General features: G+C 40.2%; 1 protein-coding gene across 3 annotated transcripts in view; it reads right to left on the bottom strand.

The window, feature by feature from the left end:
• cdc42bpb (CDC42 binding protein kinase beta (DMPK-like)) overlaps window positions 1-21,561 on the bottom strand; it is a 55,476-nt gene that overhangs the window by 6,238 nt on the left and 27,677 nt on the right. For 2 of the 3 annotated variants that reach the window (XM_060866606.1, XM_060866605.1), the window contains exons 4-25: window positions 21,267-21,362; window positions 20,978-21,126; window positions 19,795-19,888; window positions 16,664-16,864; window positions 15,195-15,443; window positions 14,701-14,944; window positions 14,062-14,181; window positions 13,666-13,799; window positions 10,916-11,158; window positions 9,527-9,637; window positions 8,105-8,352; window positions 7,069-7,174; window positions 6,851-6,975; window positions 6,624-6,729; window positions 4,174-4,322; window positions 3,872-3,969; window positions 3,604-3,683; window positions 1,531-1,614; window positions 767-844; window positions 523-628; window positions 285-421; window positions 27-166 (exon numbers count right to left, since the gene is read on the bottom strand). In XM_060866606.1, the coding sequence (XP_060722589.1) occupies window positions 27-166; window positions 285-421; window positions 523-628; window positions 767-844; window positions 1,531-1,614; window positions 3,604-3,683; window positions 3,872-3,969; window positions 4,174-4,322; window positions 6,624-6,729; window positions 6,851-6,975; window positions 7,069-7,174; window positions 8,105-8,352; window positions 9,527-9,637; window positions 10,916-11,158; window positions 13,666-13,799; window positions 14,062-14,181; window positions 14,701-14,944; window positions 15,195-15,443; window positions 16,664-16,864; window positions 19,795-19,888; window positions 20,978-21,126; window positions 21,267-21,362 (3,098 nt within the window). Of the gene's footprint in view, window positions 1-26; window positions 167-284; window positions 422-522; window positions 629-766; window positions 845-1,530; window positions 1,615-3,603; window positions 3,684-3,871; window positions 3,970-4,173; window positions 4,326-6,623; window positions 6,730-6,850; window positions 6,976-7,068; window positions 7,175-8,104; window positions 8,353-9,526; window positions 9,638-10,915; window positions 11,159-13,665; window positions 13,800-14,061; window positions 14,182-14,700; window positions 14,945-15,194; window positions 15,444-16,663; window positions 16,865-19,794; window positions 19,889-20,977; window positions 21,127-21,266; window positions 21,363-21,561 lie in introns of all 3 variants that reach the window. The other variant, XM_060866604.1, reaches the window with a different exon arrangement.

Raw genomic sequence — 21,561 nt, 5'->3', positions numbered from 1 at the left:
GGAATGTAGTAGTAAGTGAAACTCACCTGAGGTCAAGGACCTGGCTGGCCACCACACCAGGCTGGGTGGACTTCCCTTCAGGAACCTCATACAGGAAGAGTTTACAGTCACATACCACAGCATATGCTCTCTGCCAGCCCTTCTTCACTCCAGTAGGCTTTGGGATCTGACAGAATAGCAAGAAAATGAGAGACATTTCAGATGTACATCCCTGCCGCCTGAATATAAAAAGCATTTAGAGAAACACTGCACATTCAGTCAGGTATAGCAGTTTAGACACTCACCCTGACAAAGCCTTTGTAGGCTGTGCCAATGCCCCTTTGCACGTCAATTCCCAGCGGCCTCTTGGCCTGCTCTGGTGGAATAGGGCACACCTGAGGAGCGTTGTCCTTACAGGACACATGGCAAATGAAAGAGCACACTAAAAAATATAATAAGATCAAAAACACAAGTTTATTCCATGAATATGCATAACAGTTGTTTGTGTAATAGTCAATCTGAGCTGTAGTGTAGTGTACTGACCCTCGCAGGCATAGCCCTGTCTGATCAGGCCCACCATTAGAGATGTGCAGTGGGTACACTGTGTTGGACTCGAGAAGGTCTTAATGCTCAGCTGGTGAGCTTTAGGCTGTGGAAACAAACAGCAGTAGGACCTGATAAGAAGCTGCCAAACCTTTTCAAATAATCCGTGAATGCCATTAAAAGAAGATCAGCATTGTGAATATGTTTGGAGTTAGGAGAAACATGCCATGATACACCGTGATACCTTTGGTGCTGTGAGCAGTGATGACTGGTAAGGTAGAGATGGAGTTGTTGGAGTAACTGCAGGGGGCTTTACAGGCTCCTGAAAAGGTTGAAAGCACAACTTTTGATGAAATGTGAATATTCACTGACATGAAAGTGTGTAAAAGAGGGAAGGAAAAAAAAAATCCTACCCATTTTAAAATAATATGTTTCGCATACTACAGTATCGTCATTTCATGTCGCATTAACCAAAATTTTCTCAGAATATACTGAATATTCTGTTTGTAAAAAAAAATATTGGTACATTTACTGTTAATCATACTATTCAAATATCATGTTCTTTATAGAAATTAATTCAAATTTATTTTCTGAGGCCCAAGTTGACATTATTTTACAATTAGATAAATAATTTATTACTGAGATTTAGAATAAATGCACTTAATATAAAGAACCAGCCAATGAGGCTAATAATTATAAGAATGTAATAATTATAATAACTGATAATTGTAGGTTATCCGTTTAATATCTGTAACAAAATGAGGAAAAAAAAAAGACATTTTAAATGAGTGAAGGAATAAATACTGATCCCCTGCCATTGTTCCACAGACCCCTGGAGGTCCCCGAGCTCTACTTTAAGAACCAGTGCGTTATACAACACTTAAAAAAAGTATCTTAAAAATAGGTAAAAGACTTATGGCATGATAATCTGCTTATGCAGACTTTGGTCTAAGACAGGAAGTGAACACAAAGCTGGAATGTTAGAGGAAGTATAAGGTGGACACTCACATCCTGCTCTGAAGCTGCTGAGGGTGAGGAAGAGGGAACCTCGGGTTTCTGAGGTGTGGCGTCAACCTCACTGACTGAGCTAGTCTGGATACGGGAGAGAAACACTCGAGTGAAAATTAGCACAGTGTTTCTCTAGGCTGGTGTTTAGGCATTAAATATGGCACAAAAATGTCCCACTTTTTAATATGGGAGAGCAGTCACCTGGACATATTATACCAAAAAATACACAATACACACTAATAATAATATACTAATCACAATGAAGATCCAGACTTGAAGCGTCAAACATTTGCTCAAACAAATAAGGAATTTAATTAAATATTAAGCAGGTTTATCGATTAGATTTATCGAGTACAGTCATGAGAATATAACTCTAAATGATGGAGAACTACTTCAGCTTACATAAGTACTACTACAGTAAATACACTGAACCAGGAAGCCAGGGCGTTATCAGAAAGGTTCAAGTGTGCGGTGAAAAAAAAACAACAAAAAAACATTTCACACATTAAAAACACATTCAACTGCATAGGACACATTAAGCCAGTATTATGTTTACAAATCTCACAATATACAGCATAGTAATTATACTCAAATAATTACAACAAAAGCGTAATCTGGAAATATACTTCAGATTATTTAGAGGTACAGTATTAATGTCTACATTGTTAAGATTGGGCTTGTAGCATTCATTTCATTTTTATTCACATAATATTATAATCATTAATATTTTAAATATAACAAAAAAAAACAAACAAAAAAAAACCACTACACAATTTAGTCATGTTTTCCTCACTTAAATAATCCCATATAAAAGCATATACATTTTTCCTATTGAATTCCTAATAATGAAAGCATGACTTGCAGTTTGCGTATTCAATCTAGCAAACTAGACTAAAGAGGTTTCATAGTAGCCTTTTAAAAGGGTTAGATAAGAGACAAGTGATGGTTAATGCAAACTCAAGGAAGCTCTACACCATGACTTGCTAACCTTTAGCATCTACAATTAGCTTGGCAGGGATGTGGGATTGGGCAAATTACAACAGGGAAAGATCGTCAGCAGACAAAAAGATGGTCCACTTCTAGGATCTCAAGGATGCACGAATTGTGTAACTTAATTCTAAATAAAACTCAAACAAATCAAATTGTCATTTTTTAAAGAGAGACAAGTTTTAGATCTAATAATCTTGAAAAAATATGAACGAATACAGAGGCACCCCACTTGTCTGCTGACTGCTCCTCTCAGATAGACGTTAAAGGTAACAGGAGTGGAGAGGGGCTCTGAGCAGCCAACTTACTTCATCCCAAAATGCTAGCAGAGAGGATGCAGATGAGGAAGAGACAGAGTCCTTTTTGGGGGAAGGGACAAACATAAAATTACAGATCATACAGCCTTTTTTTTTTTTAACTTATCCTGGGCTCACCGTGGTGTGCATTATTGATTCATAACTGCTCTAACTTGTAACCCAGGTACCATGTCGGTTCCTCCCAAAATACGAAGCACTGAAATCAGGCATCAGAGAATTAGGATATGATCTGGCAGTAATGTTCAACCAGTATGAGCTTCCCAGTTGTCCAGGCAGGTGTTCATTAGTGCATGTGAAGGTCTTTGCTGAGAAGACAGGTTCATTTCACACACACATGGTCAGCTGTAGGCTCTCAGATTGTTTCTTTAAGCCTTGTGTAATTGTGTAAGAGACAGTGCTTGGTCATTAGCTGCTCTTACTGGACTGACTTAGCTTGCAGTATCACATGGCCGGGAGACACAATTACAGCCTGAGTGCGTCTAGGGGAAAGTACAAAGCACCTCAAATTTATCTGGCCCGACTTCCAAATTTACAAACTGTAATCCAGGGCATCAAAGCTCTTTATTCCCGTTTAAATTTTCACACCAACTACAGGAGTAATTGACCGTTTAAAGAGAACATCCATGTTAAATAAACCGTTTCTTTTTAATATAGATATTATTAACAGCATGAAAGCTAGGTTGCTGGAGGTTATAACTAGGACTGTATAAACATACAGAAGCTTGTTAAGGCTGGACAGCGAAACAAGCATATAGACAGAAAAACTCACTCTGAAGGTAAGATCATGGGCCAGGGGAGAAGTGTTGAAATACTCAAAGATGGAGTCCTGGAAGTCTGGAAGTTTTAGACCTGCAGTGAAACAAATAAAACATTTGCGTGTTCAAAAAGGTCAAGATTAAAACATAAGCTCACATGCAAAAGCAGATGTCTTCTAGAGAATCTATAGAGAACTTATTTTTAACATCATTCACTGATAGATTATGTGAGTAGCAGCTGTTGGTTTGAAAACAATAACAGGAACTGAGTTGTAAGATCACCTCGGTCAGAGCGTGTGCGGCTCTCTTCCAGGTCTTTCTTCGTGCTTTCCAGTTGCTCTTCCAGTTCCCTGTTCTTAATTTCTGCATCTTTCAGTTTGCTACAGAAGAAAGTAAGGGCTCAGAGGTGAGACACACACAAGTTGTGCAAACAAACAAAAAAAAAAAAAAAAAACACATTTACTTCATAACCTTTAAGAAGACCTTTAAGAAATTCTGTTAGACAGAGCATGCGATTTCTGTGTTCTGCAATGAATTCTCTGGGAGTGAGTCACAGAAATCTGAACAGGACTGAAAACACTGACCTCTCGAAGGAGATGTTGGCAGCCTTGACCTTGCGTAGTTCTTCCTGGACTAGTTGCTTGGCTCGTATCTCAGCATCCAGAGCTGACTGCAGCTCTAAACGAGCGGACATGTCCAGCTTCTGACTGCGTCGCACCTTCCACAAGGGATCCTGTTTCAAGAAGGACAATGGTCATCGAACGATCAACTTTACTCGGTTTAATCGAACGCATTACAGCAAGTGCTTTCATTTAAATGTTTCATTATAGTAACTAAATCAAGACCAATCAGGTTTGAGAATTCTAAAGCACTTACATGTTACATTTTATAGTATCTCAATAACTCCTTAATTTAAACATCTAATGTTTGCTATCTGGTATTTGGGTTGTGCAGGCAGGAAGCTGCAACATGCATGTGAAGCATACAAATACAATGCTTGGAATTTAAGTCATGCAAAACTGATTACAAATCCAATCTGCGAGAGAAAGAGTTCTTGTCTTGTTTCACTAATGTTTGTCCTGTACTGAACACAACGGGGAGAATATTTTGGCTAGCGTAACTCCAGCAGCTAATGGAAAGCAGTGAACGATCAAAAAACATAAAGTCTCAGATTACAGTACAATCAGCGGTTCCTCCACATTCCTCAAATTCATGCACTAACAACTGAATTCATTCAATAAATCATTCAATATCATTGGCGGTAAAACACAAAAGAATTCAAAAAGCCATATCGGAAATTAAACTTTCAGATGATGTGCTCAGAAGATTTGATCCGATGTGAAAAAACAGGGACAAAATGATTGCAAATCAGTATGCCGATAAAATGAGTATGCTAATATTTGACAATAAAATTTTCGCTATTCTGTAGCTATATGAATTTACATTTACATTTATCTCCTTTCTACACGAGCTGTTGAGGGTTAAAGGCCTTGTTCAAGGACACCCTGAACTCACAACTTTCTCACACTGAGTTGCTATATGCTATAAGATGCGCTATATGTAACAGAAGTGAACTGTCTATCAGTAAAGTCTGATGCCAAGTGTACCAAGTGCGCGTTTGCTACTCTTTCTTTCTAGTCCAAGTGAAGGTCTGTATTCCCAGGCCATTTACAAAATAATACATTGAATTGTATAGTTCTCTATATAAAACCCACCGCTATTAAAAGACCAGTTGTTTTACAGATCGCAATCGGATCACTGATCCAAATAACCAAATGCAGGTTGCATCTTGGAAAGAGATTCCAAGTCTCTTGCACTAAACAGATGATGATAGCTGGGAATGAGCAGGATACACACTGATCCCAGAGCATCAGCATTCAGCAGTGAAACATAAAACATTCATTCATCTGCCTCTGCACAGTCCTCCAAATAAGAAAACCATTTTAGGTCTAAATTGAGAAATAGTCAAAATTGAGGAGAAAGCATGGACAGATGAATAACAGCAGCCATGAAAGCTATCCTTTTTTTCCTCATGCTTCGGATCCTCATTGCCATGACGTTTGATGGCTGCACTCACCCGCTTTGTGCTCCGAGGAGCCACCAAAGACTTCTGGGTAGGGGTGCTCAATCCAGAACTTTGCTAGGTTAACAGGCAAGAAAACAGCACTTCACAGATCTGATTACATTTTCTAGAAGACTCTATAGGAACAGCTCCAAACACTGTATATTTTCTTTTAGCATAACATATTTTCGTATAAAGAAGTCAAACGCACCCCTTGAACTGCTGTAAGTGCACAGTTCAATATATACTCTATATGAACACTGTATAACTGAATTTAACTCTCATTTGTTTGACAGCTAGCAAAGGGATTTTTTTTTTTTAGTTTTGTTCTCAGACTCTACTATCAAAACCTTAAACAAATCACAGCTGTCAGTGTACTCTAATGTTACATTTAGCACTCTAGAGATCACAAACCCCAGCAAACATGTTTTCAGGAACTAGCTGTCCTGTAAGGATCACAAGTTTAGTGAGGCAACAGCAATCAGCCATATCTTTCTCACTCTCTCATTACATGCCCTTAACCTCATTATTGAAGGATCCCAGATCAGATGTGATCTCCTTCCACACCTAAATCCGCAACATGTCATTTCTGTTCCTTACGTTCTATTAGATTTGCCATTTTTAGGTACACAGGATACTTAGCCTGCTTTTAATTATTTCAGCAGTGCAGCATTACTGTGTTATGGCTCAGAGGAGTTAGAGAGAGAGCGAGAGAGAGAGAGAGCGAGAGAGAAAGAGAGAGAGAGCGAGAAAGAGAGAGCGAGCGAGAAAGAGAGAGCGAGCAAGAAAGAGAGAGCGAGCGAGAAAGAGAGAGAGAGCAACAGAGAGCGCGAGCGAGAAAGAGCGAGAGAGAGAGAAAGAGAGAGAGCGCATAACATTTAAAGGAGAATGGAGGGAAAAAGTAGGAGGAAGTCAAACGCAGTACTGTATACTGTACAAGGCTACTAAAACGGAGCAGAAAAGCACTTGTACCAGATGTCTGGATCCCAGGCTAGAGCTGCGCAGTGACTCCAGCTCCTCTGTCATCTTTGAGGCCAGAGCTTGCAGGTAGCCACGAGCATCCTTCTCATCACTCACCCTATACAACAAACACATACAGACCATCACAGTATACACAGGTTAGGATTCAGCCAAATGTAATATGGATGTATCATCAGGCAGGAAGTTTTAAAAGAGAAAATTAGAAGCAATGTCCATACCACTGAATGATCTCAGCGATCTGTGCCTCCCATTGTGCAACGCTCTCCTTCTTTGAGGCCAGGTCCTGCAGCTCGTCCTCCAGCTGTCTGTTCTGGGTTGTTAATTTGTCCACAAACGTGCATAGCTGGAGAGAATTGATGGCAGAGGTCAAGAGTCAGTGCTTAGACCTGACCAGAAACCTTTGAGGACCATTACTCTTAAACACATTGCCACCTACCCTGTCTGTTTCAGAGGTCAGCTTGCGGTTCTCCTCGGTCAGCAAGCTGCGTTCACGCTCAAATTTCTCTTTTATGGAACCCAGAGCTTCGTCCATCTCCATTTGCCTGTTATGTATAGAAACATACTTGTAACACACTTGTAATACAAAGTAACACATAAACCAGAGACACAACACCACACAACAGAAAACATTCGTCTTAAATGGCAAACATAGCATATTATTATACACTACATAGCTAAAGGTCTGTGGATACCTGACCATCGCACCTCTATATGCTTCAGCATTCCAAAATCATGGCCATTAACAGGACTTTAATCCCAACTATAATACCCTCCACCCTTCTAGGCTTTGCACTAGATTTTGGAAAGTGACTGGGAATTCCAATCATCCACAAGAGCATTAGTGAGGTCAGACACTCATGTTGGATGAGGAAACCCTGGGATGTAGACGGCATTACAGTTCATCCCAAAGGTGCTCAGTGGGGTTCAGGCATCACACCAACATCAGCAAACTACAGGTTTATAGAGCTTGCTTTGTTCACAGAGCACTTAATTCATGCCGAAACGGGTTTAGTTGCAGTGAAGGGAAGCCATAATGTTAAAGCACAGAGAGCTTCCAACTCAATAGTTTAGAGAAGAAATACATACTGCTTTAATATAGTCAGGTGTCCACATTTGTTCGGATGTAAAGGTTATTAAACATAAAGTGTGGCGTATGGATGACTTCAGACAAAAAAGCCAACATATATGTTGTGGGGTTTGGTTAAGAGTTACCAATCAAAAGGTGTGGACACATCCGTATTATCCCCATCCGAAAGGCTCAAAAATGAACATGGAATTTTGGTAAGTAAAATACATGTCACAGGTGCACTGTTCTGTATGCTTTCTTCTTTGCTTCATGTACAGAGACATCTTTTTGTTTGCAAACGAACACCCTGTGTGCTCATGTTGGCCGTCCAGACGACCTCAGTTACAGATTTCAATGCTATAGAGAGCTACAGATGAAGTCCTGTGCACAATTTTGGCCCTCTTACCGCTCCTTGTTAGCTTTCTCCACCTTGTCTTTAAGCACAAGCAGTTCCTTCTGCAGGGAGACCTGCTGGCTCTCAGAATCATGCAGCTCTTTGCGTAGGTTTTTGAGCTCTGTGCCATGGCAGGCATCCCGCTTTACAAGCTCTTCCTCATAGAACAGTATCTTCTTATCCAGCTCAGACTTCGCCTTAGTCAGCTCCTGCTGGGTCTCAGCACTCATGTATGAAGCTCGACCGGTGCCCTGCTTCACCTACCAGATAAAAAAGAGAAGCGTGGAGAATGCACATTTTAGAAAACGTTGTAGAAAAGAGGACACACGACACTCATTCGGTATAAATAGCCATTGTTTACGTACGATATAAATTGGTCAAACATTAAGAGTTTTGAAACATAGCTGACCAATTCCCAACGAAAATATAAAGAAATCTATATAATGACAAATTTAAGCATATACATTTGTATTTTTTTTTTTTTTAAATAGTTCCTACTCAGTGATTTACTCGAACAAAAAGCAAGAAAGAAAATTCATGTGTTTAATTTTTTTTTAAATCTATTAAAGTGTGTAATTTTAATTTCTGCTTACTCACAATGACTGTTTTAATCAGTGAGCCTTGGAATTTAAAGGTACATGCTCAGAATATACTATATACACTTAAATATATACACTTAAATAAATATATATATATGCTTAATGTGTGTGTATGTATGTATGTGTGTGGTGTGTGTGTATATATATATATATATATATGTGTGTGTGTGTGTGTGTGTGTGTGTGTGTGTGTGTGTGTGTGTGTGTGTGTATGTATATAATGTATATATATATGTATATATATATATATATATATATATATATATATATATATATATATATATATACACACACACAGACACACACACACACACACACACACACACACACACACACACACACACACACACACATATATATATATATATAGACACACACACACACACACACACACCACACACACATACATACATACACACACATTAAGTTGTTGAAAAAAACAATTGGGACAGGTCCATATACGAATGAGACCAAACAAAAAGACAGACGCATTGATTTAGGCCAACTGTACACCTCCGTTCCCCCCAACAAAAATAAATGATGAAAAAAAACCCTCAAGACAAACAGCAGAGTTAAAAATAAACAGGCAGGATATCCCCCCCCCAGTCTGGAGGACAGCGCAAGGAGAAAGCAGGGTGATATGGGGAGGAAATGAGATGGAATGATCTAGCCTGAGAGAAGAAAGGTGACCCAGACCCAGAAGGAAGTTAAACTGAAGAACACTAGCTGCAGGCTGGTAAACAAAATAAGAAGAGGTATTGAGGGGAAAAAAAAAAAAACATTAAAATGGAATGAAAGTGGGGACAATATGACAGTGTACAGATTGATATCTAACCTTTAGTGTCTCCAGTTCACTTTCCAGCTGTTTGGAGTAAACTTCACTGTGTTCTCGAAGCTTTCGCTCCTTAGAAGCTTCTGCACGAGCATCTTCCAGCTGAGCTTCCAGCTACAACACCCACACAGAGAAAGAGAGAGAGAAAGAAAGAAAGAAAGAGGGAAAGAGAGAGAGATACTGATTAGCCTGATTTCAATGACACGGTGATGGTTGTAATTTGACGTTTCAGGGGAGATTTAATCCAACATAGTGATCCTGTGCAGCCGTCATAAGGCCTTCCCTCAGTAATGCATGAACAATTGGAACATCACACTTATGCGCATGTTTATGTACACACACACAAACACACACACTGTAGCTAACAATAAGCAGGCTGATTTGCAATGAGAATGTCTAAACCTTCTAACCCCAGTAAAGAGGAATCTTGACATCAGTTGGTTAGCTATGTGCTACACCAAAACAGACCAGATATCAGCTATTCAAAATGTCTGCGATTCACATATATTTCAAATTCAGTTTTCTTTTTTTTTTTTACTTTTCACTAGAATTTAATATGCTATCATGAAAGTTCACAAAAGCTTTCAGACTGCACAGTAGAAAATGTTAAAATTACAGCAGGTGAAGGATTCTAACTGATGACCACATGCTACTCCAAAGTATTTAGAAAGAACGAGGAAGTTTAAAAAAAAAAAAAAAAAAAAAAAGAAAACAATACTTTTAGAAATCAATATCATTTACCACAATATCAAGACATCATTAGATCACAGAAGTCTAACCATGTCTAAATCTGTAGGACACTATGCACATGGATGTGTGATAGTAATCGACGCATAACTATCAAGGAAAAAAAAAAAAGACAAGAGCGAGAAACACTGTGCTTAAAGGAACCAAATGAACTGAGTGATCTAAAGTGGGTTCAGTTTTAAGGCTTAGGGAGCAAAGCATGTTCCCTGTCCTGCACTCAAGCCAGTCAGTGCTGCCCATCTGGCTCTGGTTAAGCATGCAGGTCCATGGAGGGTCAGAGAGGAGGCCTACAGCGAGTGGGGGAGAGCTGAGACATTCCTGCTGTCGCCCCCGGAGATCTGAGCCTGCTGACTTTAAGCAAGGCCAGGCTCGACTTTCTCTCTGCGTTTCTGTTGTGTCACTAAGGAACGCCAGCAATGCAGTACATTCCCGAGCTGTTGTTTGGCAGTGTGCTGCCCCAGGAGAAGCTTTGTGTTATGCTGAGTTTGAAATATTGCAACATGAAACATGGCTGAAACTGACTGGCAGCAAAAAAAAAAAAAAAAAGAAAAACACCAAGATGGCACTTCAACGCACAAATGACATCGGAGTTAATTAAATGTATATAAATTACATTTTCTAATGCACGCTCTAATTTGTACTCACCTCTTTGCGGGCCTTTTCGGTCTTCCGAATGTCCTGGCGCATACCATCAAGCTTCTGCATGAGCACCTCCATCTCCTCCTCCTTGTCGCGGAGCTGGCGTGAGAGCCGCTGCTTGTGCGAGCGCAGCTCGGCCATGCGCTCGTTCAGTTCGGAGAACTCCTGCATGGCCAGCTTCCTCTGTTGGTGAGCGTCTTTCAGCTCCTTGGTCTGAGACTTCAGGCGCTCCAGAGCCTCCACCAGTTGCTGGGGATTCAGACACAATATACGTTGAGAAAGGAGATAAAGAAAGAGAGAGCCAGGTAGTGCTGGTGGTGAAAGAGTATGTTAAAAAAAAAAAAAGAAGAAAAGGCATGAAGTGAGAATGGCTACAGAGAAATATGATGTGAAAGTGAGAAAGAATGAGTAAGAAAAGAAAGTACCCAGGCTGCCTCAGAGAGTTGACTGAAAATGAGGCTGAGTGAGAAATAGAAATTGTCAAGAGGATTGGAAGCTCGATGATAAAAGAGAAGGACATGCTGCAGTTAATGAGTGCATTATCAACCTGCTGCAACACTGCTCTCAAAGACAAGAGGCAAAAACTGCAATGTGAAGAAGTGAGAATGCTGGTCTGTTGAATTGACTGGATGATCGAGTACGAGTGGAGGAGCAGAACAACTCAGATTAAAACAAAATGTAATGGGATGGACAAAAACCTTGCCCTTGGCTGAGTGAGAGTATGCTGACATTAACTATGATAAAGCGGTGCAGTGTGTTTATATAAGCATTAAGATGGAGTGGAAAAAAAGAGTGAAGATTTGGGTGAAAGAGAAGCTTAGACTGGAACAGGAGATATAAGCTTTTTCATGTGCCATATGGAGGAAACATTGTATTTTACATATTGGCTTTATAATGAGGGAAGGTAAAAACTCTAAATATACATCCTGATCATATGGTGCATTAATACAGGTAACCCTGAACTTCCTGATATGTGTAGCCCTAATCCTTATCGTCTTTGCCTATGGGCCTTTTTACACCTGGTCACTTTATGTGTTTTCTCTGATCGGATAGCTATCTGATTTGTTAAATCTGTTCCATTTACATTAGGCTACATAAATGCGTCTTGGCGAATCGGATATCAATCCGATCTTTCTACTCCCACCCAATATGCAAATATATTTTACCTCATTTCCGGGGTAATTGAAATGGAACACGAATGCAATCAAAAAGAAGATGAAAAAACTTGTTACGACGGTTATGCTACAAAAAACAGCATTTACTTAACAGCGATGCACGATTCGTGAGTCACCTGCGAGTGACGTACTTCCGTTTGGGAGGAGTATAGCGCTGACGTATGTGGCTTGAACAACCACATTCATTTACACCTGTCCAGTTTCATCTGAAATGCATCCCAGACCACCTCCTGAAGTTTTTTGAACGATCGGATTTATATCCGTCTCGAAAACGTTTCGGAGGGCATTTACACCTGGTCTTTTTACGATCAGACAGCTATCCGATCACAGAAAACACATAAAGTGACCAGGTGTAAAAAGCCCCTAAAAGCCCCTTTAACTATGAGTTCTGGCTTTTCTCACATCTCAGCACGTGCGGAATTACATGACAGTTTTGCACTGTATTGTTCTACGTTTCACTCAGTTTTCACATCCTTGTGCATTGCATTTATCTTAGAATAAAAAAAGTTTGCCATCAATAGAAGCCGATTTATTTACACAGGAAAAGCAACTCCTACTGAAGATCAGAATGCATCTGCAGTTGATGTGTGTAATTTAGCAGGCAGAAGGATGTATGAAACAAATGTAATCACGTCATCTTCCCCCTTTCTCTGATCGGCCAACGAAAGAATAGAATTGCTCTGGCCCAATCCATCAGCAGCTTCCTGAACCTACTTCTCCTTTGGGCACCAAACAATTGGGAAACAAACAGCTCTGATATGTAATCTGCAGCTCGTGATTTTAATAGCTGAGAGTGAGTAGTGTGCATGTGCTGTGGACTGAAAGGTTGTTTATAATTGAAGGATAATTGTTCTGAGAATTTAATGATTAAAAATGCTTTTGGTGGGAACCGGTTTTCAGAAGTGGACTTTCTGTGTTAGAAAAGCCAGATGTAATATATGTAATAGTTCACGGTCAATATTATAGTTAACTTAACAGGCATTTCATTTTCACATAGTTTTATTCACTGGTTGTGAGCAAACAGACTGAGCTTAAAATGTAGTAAGGGAGGAAAACACCATTCTCTGCCCACAACTATTACAAATATGTAATTAGACATGTAAACAAATAGTTTAGCTATGCTGTTAAGCTTCATTATGTGGGTGCATTAGTCATAGTCATTAGTCTAAACTCTACGAAACAACAAGAAGGTTAGAACCCAAATGATCACACTGCCACTGTACAGTCAACTAAACAGTGAAGGACAAAATGTGGGAGCATTTCATGAAGTGAAATTTTTTTTTCTCCATTTTTGACCATACGTTTGCATGTTTTTAATAATGAATCAAAGTGATTGCTGAGAGTGCTTGGGCTGCGTTATAAAATTTCCTCCACACACCTTTGTGGATAAAACCTTGTTCCCTCGACGTGTACGTTCATAACCTTTTATCAGGTGCCAGGATCTAGATATTTTTTATACATGACCATAATTTCCTAATGAATGCTGCTGAATTTTTTGTATTTCAGCCCTAGTTTAAATAAAGCCAGTCTTATATGAAGGGAAATTCTCCTAAACCGGTCTGTGGTTATGCGTGTCTATACCTTATTGATGTCCTCTTTCTCCTGGCGAAGGTTTTTGACTTGCTTGTCCAATGCCTTTAGCTTGGTGGAGGAGCTCTCGTAGTCTTGTCGCAAAGTCACTGCTTCCTCCAGTTGGTGCTCCAGCCTATCAGAGTCTAAGGGGAACAAATACCAAGCAGAGTGAATCATCTGAATCATGTGATTACTATACGACCACATACGAACCTCCACCAAAAAAAAAAAATGCCGATGATTCATTAACATGCTCACATTTTATTACCCTAACGGGAAAAATGACTTCTAAGAATGTGCATGTCCTTCATGAATCAGACAGACCTCAGACTTATTTGGTCACTGCATGCAGATGTATATGACTCTGCTTCCTGTGGATGGCTCATTACTATTTGCTCCTCTCACCTGCTAGTTTCTTCTTAAGGCGCTCGATCTCCTCGTTAAGCTTTTTTATCTCTTTATCGCGACCCAGTGTGCTTGTGCCACGGCCTGATCCGTGAAGAGACTGCACAGCTTGTGTAGATTCTGATAATATGAAAGAGAGAAAGTAATTTTAGATGCCATCCAAAAAAAAAAAAAAATTAATGCAATAAAATACAGTTTGCTTCATAGTAGAACTTTTAGAGTCATTTTAAATATACAGTGTTCAGGCTGCGTGAATTTAACCCTGGTGCATTTTCCTCTTTGCTGCAGTTTGTTGGCTTCTAAAACTGAGAAAAATTGTAGATGACATGCGGAAAATGTTTCAAACCTGCTATACGAATAATTATAATATTACTGTAATTTATATATCGATATATTTCTAACAATTGTTTATTTAGCACCGGATCTGTGTCATTTCTGCACAGAAATCATTTCACTTGGCTAACTAAGGTTCGTTTATATTTCTGTCCAAGAGTTTTATGAAAACATTTTCTTCCTGTTTTTTTTGTTGAAACCACAGTTTTGATTGTTGCTCTGATTTGGACTCGACACACTGCATAATAGGTGTGAAAATGGACCTTCTTTAAATCATGAATCCAGGCTGTGGGTGTGTTTGGATACCCTGGAGCTTGCGGTTGAGCTCTTGTTTTTCCTGCTCTAGTGAGCGGATTCTCCTCTCGAAGGCCTCCAGTTGCAAGCCACCATCTTTCTGGGGTTGCAGCTCCTCTCCTGAACCCCCGTCAGCCAGAGCTGTCAGCCTGAGCTGACCCCGATCTGAGAAACAGCTGTCTGTAGTGTATGTGAAACCCACAAAGGGCAGGTGCTGACCAGTGAAACCAGTGTGAGAGATGGGAGGCGCAATGTCCTGCACAGAAAGGAAAAATATAGACTCAAGAAAAACAGAATAAAGAAACATCATTAAAAACCCTAGTCATAATGAAGTAGAAACCAAAAGTGCATACACAAATTTCCTTCTCTTTTAAACAATCATCATAAATGTCTCAGTGCTTTAAATAATCCTCCCTTCAAAGTCTTTGAAATGTCAGTTCTAAATCCAATGAGATTTAGAAGGTAGGAATTATTGGGCAGGTGCAGCGAGAGGGAGAAACACTAACCGGGTTTTTCAGTACATCGTCATCCACATCAAAGTTGGAGGTGTCAGAAGGAGAGCTGACGTCAGGAATGTACGGGGCTTCAGTGCTGCGGATGTTCTCCCAGTCGATGCCAGAGAAGAAGGGGTGCTTCTTAAATTCCTCGATGCCGTTCTGGCCCAGCCTGCGCTCCCTGCTGCAGATCAGCCGCTGCATCAGGTCCTTGGCGTCCTCGGATACGTCCGTGATGTGAGATGGGAACTGGAAGCGCTCCTGGAGAGCAGCAAGAATGTGCTATAGGCATCTTAATCTCCAGATGAAGCATGCTGTCTTTTCATGCATTTAAAATAATTTAGTATTTCTATATTTTGCACAGAACTTTTTTTCATTTCACTGCAAATTAAACACTGTATATAACAACGTATAGGACAAATAAAATCCTGGATTGAATAATATGAAAATCAATAAAGAATGGAATTGGGGAAAAAGAAAGACAAATGTAATGGGTGGATGGATGGAAGATTATTCGAGTATTATAACTCAAACATGAATAAAAACATTCTGGCTATTAAAGCTTTTTAGAACTGAGAGAACAGGTCCAAATGACAATATTTACTTCTTTTCAATATTTACAAACCTACAGTTTGGACTACTCAGACTAATCCCCTTTATTTCAACCGACCGAATAAACAGGCTAATTATAATAATTGTTTATATGGGTGTGTTGTACTTTCCACAACAACAACAACAAAAACTGAACTATAAAGAAGTAAACGACCTTGCCCCACATCCAGACATGTATTAGTTCAGGAAGTGGCCGCATTCCCACCGGTGATAATGGCCCAGATAAGAAAGAAGCACATTTCTATTTAAGGAAAGTGTATGTAAATATGCTTTTAGGCTGACAATAATTTTAATAACAGCCTTTTCTGCAGGCCTGAAGACATCCATGTAGTTTGCATTGCTTTTAGATGACACAGCAGAGGAATAAAGCAGCAGCAGTTGGTGTGTTTAGAGCCACAGGTAGTAATGTGCCATAGCCTGTGAGCTTGACTTGTAGATGAATCTGTGGACATTGTATCCATGCAAATTACACGCAAATCTGTCTGTCTATTCTGTTCTGATCTAATGGCTATGTTCGTTTCTCTTCTAAGAGGTGCTGTTTATGGGAAGCAGAGAAGGGTGTGGTAAAACCAGCACAAAAGTACTTCCTAAGACTTGTATGTTTGTACAGTAAACTGTGCACACAATAACTGAAGGGATCTATACAAGCTCTGGCTGCTGGATAATGTTCTGTTAAAAAGCTTGATAATGTATCTATATACACTAAAGTGCCTGAATGTATTATTCATAACAACAGAACATGTTGCAGCGTAACTGGTGAATGTCTAGAAAACCTTCACAAATTGCGTTGTTTCTTTTCTATTTGGGAAGAAATCAGGTTGTTTACAACGCTAGATGTGCTGCTTCGTAGACTGCGTCCCAGCGCTCACCTCATGGTTCATGATTTTGCCGTAAGTCTCGACTAGAGACTCGGCGTAGAAAGGCGTCTCCCCGTACAGCATCTCATACATGCACACACCCAGAGACCACCAGTCACACTCCGGCCCATACTTCCCCATGCCATCCTCCATAGCCTGCAAAATCTCTGGCGAGATGTAGTCCGGGGTTCCGACTGCTACTGACGACTGAACCTGCACACAAACACGGACAAGAAAGACCATTTCAATTAGGAACCATTTTAGAACTTGAGATCCACCATAAATCTTTAAATAACCTTCAAATTATAAAGAGACTGGGAACATTTTATTCTGAGATTAAAAACAAAAAATAAAATAATAAAAATAATAATAAAAAAAAAATCAAAGCTATGAGGAAAGACAAGACAGAATAGTCCATTAAACCTGTCTGCCTGGAGATGACTTTTCCAACTGATAAATAAATGAATAGCCAAAAACGCTCTAAGTAATAATATTGGAGATCTGAAAACGCTGTAACAGGAACTGCTTCAGAGTAATAGAATAACATTTGGCTTCGCCAAAGTATAAAGAATCCATGCTGGATGATGTGTAGATAGGTTTTATGTTGGCCAAACTATCTGTGGCAGAGGATGATCGAGCACCAAGAGTGGAAGAAAAAACTCGCGCATGGCGGCTTCTTACAGACAATCCACCATCTAATATTTAAAAAGCAATAAGCTAATGAACCACATAAACATTAATATATGTTTCTGTTTGATACCCAAGAGGGGTCTATGATACACAACCAAGGAAAATATTTCCCCTAGGTGAACAGCCAGCATTTCTGAGGAACCATCCTTCCCAACACAAGTATGAACAGAGAATCCAGACGTGCATCAAAACACCCAGAGACTCACGCAAACACAATCCCAATGTGCCACAGAGAAGTGAAAATACTACTGATGCACTAATGGCTTGGCTGATAAAAGCAATTATCGGACATCGGATAAAAACGTTAAAACAGCAAGTGTTCTATGCTGATAAAAACGGGCGAATAAATGTGCCGGATCATTAGTCTGCAACACGTGCTGCGAGTGAAGAAAATGTCTTGGGTTGAATTGGGCAACAATGGCAACAGAAACAGAAGCTACTTTAGCTGAGGAACAAACCTCATCCTAAACACCAATCCTTCTATAGACATGGCTTTCGGCAGCATAAGAACATTGGTACCAGTCGGCAGAGAGGCGCCGTTGTGGAGGACACAGGATTTCAGCAACTCCTCAATCACACCAGTTAAAAATCTTACTGTTGATAACGGACACGGGGACACACACACGGGGACACACACACGGGGACACACACACGGGGACACACACACGGGGACACACACACGGGGGGACACACACACGGGGGGACACACACACGGGGGGACACACACACGGGGGGACACACACACGGGGGGACACACACACGGGGACACACACACGGGGACACACACACGGGGACACACACACGGGGACACACACACGGGGACACACACACGGGGACACACACACGGGGACACACACACGGGGACACACACACGGGGACACACACACCAGAAGGGATCACCTCTTTGTGCTATCAGAGTCATGCTACTAACCGCTTCAGACACACTCAGACTATGCATGTCTTCTGTTTCCTTCAATGGAAGGGAATCAGTGATGCAACATCATGCTGATTAAGCAAAGCCACAGTGAAAAGATAGCTTGATGAGTTAAAGGTTAATGCAGAAGCAATCAGTACGGTTTACAGCTTCATTAACAATCAGTGTAAAAGATAATCACATGACATGCAGTGATGAAAGCTAATTGTTTTAAAAGAGCCTTCGTTTCTATAATCTTGGCAGCTGCACTGATAAAGTACATGAGGAAACCTCGAAACTGATTCAATCACAGCTGGTATCAACAACTCAACCTGGGACAAAGCAACAGGACGGCACTGCTGAAATCTCTCCTGCTAATCAGGATTTCAGCCTGACACACTGATACAGCACTGTAACTGCATTCTGTACCTTTAATAAGATGTTCGGACTGGATCACCATTTCTAACAAAGACGGTGAACAAAATTCTTTAACTTTTGTTACAAAATTACTCAGCAGTGTGATAAATGAAAGAAAATTTCCCTTTTTTAATGGGGCTGACTGATTGACACCTTTTCGCCGTGTTTCATCTTCGGACATCGCTGGCAGAAATGATAGATGGAGAAAAATGATCAGATTTCATGGTCTGATGTTCAAAACAAAAGAGTAAGAGCTTCTTTATTTTTCTGACTTAGTAGTGGAGAGGAAACGAAATTAGACAACAAGTCAAACCTAAAGGACACCGTTATGGCTGAGACGAGTCTCTTGGCTAGTTGGTCATCTATGAGTTGAGTGTCTGGATAAAGAGTTGATAGGACAAGATAGAAAAAAAACATCAGCAGGTCGTCAAGGGGTATTGTGGGTAATGTTGGAAAGTATTATGCAGCATGACATGCAGCATTATTTTCATTTAACAGCACAGTCTGGAGTATGTAGTGTTCTGACTTATACCACAGTAATTAGCAGGTGATTACACCAGCTAATTTATTAAGGAACCACACGCTGTGCTTTTTTTTAAAAATAATTTATAGTTAGATTTAATGATGTGGAACATCCAAATCTTAGATTATGTAGTAAATGAGCTGATGTGAAGTACTAGAACAAGTGCATTATTATTAATTCATTATTTATGTTATAACCCAAAGTTTGACCAATCAGATTCAACCCTTCAACCACGCTATGGTATAAAGTTACACCAGACCAACGTTTAACAACAGTGTGGGAAAAAATAATTTAATTTTCTTTCCTTTTAATTTGTGTGTTTATTGATTTATTTTGTTTTTAAATCTAGTTTTGGGTGTTGGGTGAGGAAAGGAAAATTGTAACAATAAAAAAAATAAAAATAAATAAAATACGTAGCAAATGTCACAGATCGCAATAGTGATTTATAATTGCTATGTAATCTGGTTTTGCAAAGAAGAGATACATAAACATGACACAATCTTGTCTCGGGGAAGTGACATCTAACGGTTTTGTTTTAAATAATCATAAGGAGCAGGAGCATGAAGTTCAGATGAGACGCCGTGGCTGTGGTTTACTCACCGTGCCGTCTGGCATCATCCGGAGACAGGAACCAAAATCGGCTAGGCGGATGTGGCCGTTCATATCCAGCAGCACATTATCGGGCTTAATATCCCTGAAACAGAAGAAGGCCGAGATGTTTCAGTATCATAAGTGGACCTGACCTAGCCATTAAACGAGGAGAATGCTGTGATCTCAGTACTAAAGCTTCCTTCACTGGGATGTAGCGCACATGTGAAACATGACCTTGATTAAACCTGTGTGGGCAAAACTGTTAGTAAACATGTTGTAACCAACTTCCATATATTCATGGTCAGAACACATAATTTATCTGTTTAAAAGGCCCATTATTTTTTTTTCATTACTATATTCTGTATATTGTACTTTATTCAGTAGAATTCGACACACTCACAAACACTCATCGTATACAGGTGTTCCTAATAAAGTGCTTAATGAGTGTATACAGAATATAATTTAAAACAAAAGCAAAAAAAAAATAAACAAACAAACTGCGGTCTATGCTGTGGTGCAGCATCGTGAATACATTAAAATGACCTTCATTCAGAGTTTCGATCGACACAAGACCAATTTAGGAAACTAACTGGAACTTAAGATAAAGGTTTTTGCTGAGATTTTATGTATTTCACCAACACACATTTCCCTGCTAATGACACATCTAAGACCTCCATGGGTCCTCTAGTTGGTTTCCTGAAACATGATATCAGGTGAGGTTCATCTTTGTTTGCTGTCAGTGGTGCCAGCTTTTGTGTAATCGCTGCGGGCATTTCAGGAAGCTGCACTGAGCATTCGGGACCTCGTGGAGTAGGAAGGAAAAAGGGCTCAGCTGGACCGGATAGCAGTCCAGTACGGGCCATGCCAACTGGTTAACACAGGAAAAGCCCTCTGCACCGCCACACATCAGTGCCATCTGTGGCCATTAAAATACTCTGTAGAGTAATGAACCAGCTAAGAGCAAGGACAAAAAAAAAATTCCTGTGTGTATACACAGACGCACTCATTCAAACGGCGTAAACCACCAACTACCTGACTTGCTAAGCCCTTTAGTGCAAGCAAACAGGTTTTACAAGCAACTGATCTGCATCTTTACAGTATGATGTATTTCACATACGCACTCACTCACATACAATACACCCAGTCACTTTCACTCTCACACACACACACACACACACACACACACACTTACCTGTGTACATAATTCTGCTGGTGGATCGAGTGAATGGCAAGAACCATCTCTGCCACGTAGAACTTGGCCATGTCCTCAGGTAACCTGTCCTCAAACTTGCTGAGTAGTGTTAGCAGATCTCCGCCCACATAGTAGTCCATCACCAGGTACTAAACAACAAGATATTGTTATTCATTTAACTGTGTGTGTGTTAGGCGTTAAAAACAGTCTAGGCCACCGTTGAAAGCAATGGCGCCGCTGCGTGAGAGTTGGTAATCATGATTAATTGCGATTACGGTCAGACGCTCACCAGGTAATTATCATCCTGAAAGGCGTAATGCAGGGTCGTGATCCACTGGCAGTCGCCATTCACCAGAACCTCCCTCTCCTCTCTGAAACAGGCGGTCTACAAAAGAACAGAGCTAGTTTACTATATACCTTTTGCAGACATGTTAGTGTTACTATAATGTGGGTGGTGCACTGGTGCAGGTTCAGGGTGGGTTTCCTGACCAGCCACCCTGACAAAAGCTCTCCTGATATGGACGCCTGAGGCTACAGTCAAAGCTCATTGTGCTGAAACTGGGTCAAGATGGAGCAGAAAAGAA

Source organism: Tachysurus vachellii, chromosome 3 (assembly GCF_030014155.1).
Source record: "Tachysurus vachellii isolate PV-2020 chromosome 3, HZAU_Pvac_v1, whole genome shotgun sequence".
NCBI classification, from domain to species: domain Eukaryota; kingdom Metazoa; phylum Chordata; class Actinopteri; order Siluriformes; family Bagridae; genus Tachysurus; species Tachysurus vachellii.
Note: the sequence above shows the minus strand (reverse complement) of the source record. Positions and strands in the feature narration are given on the sequence as shown.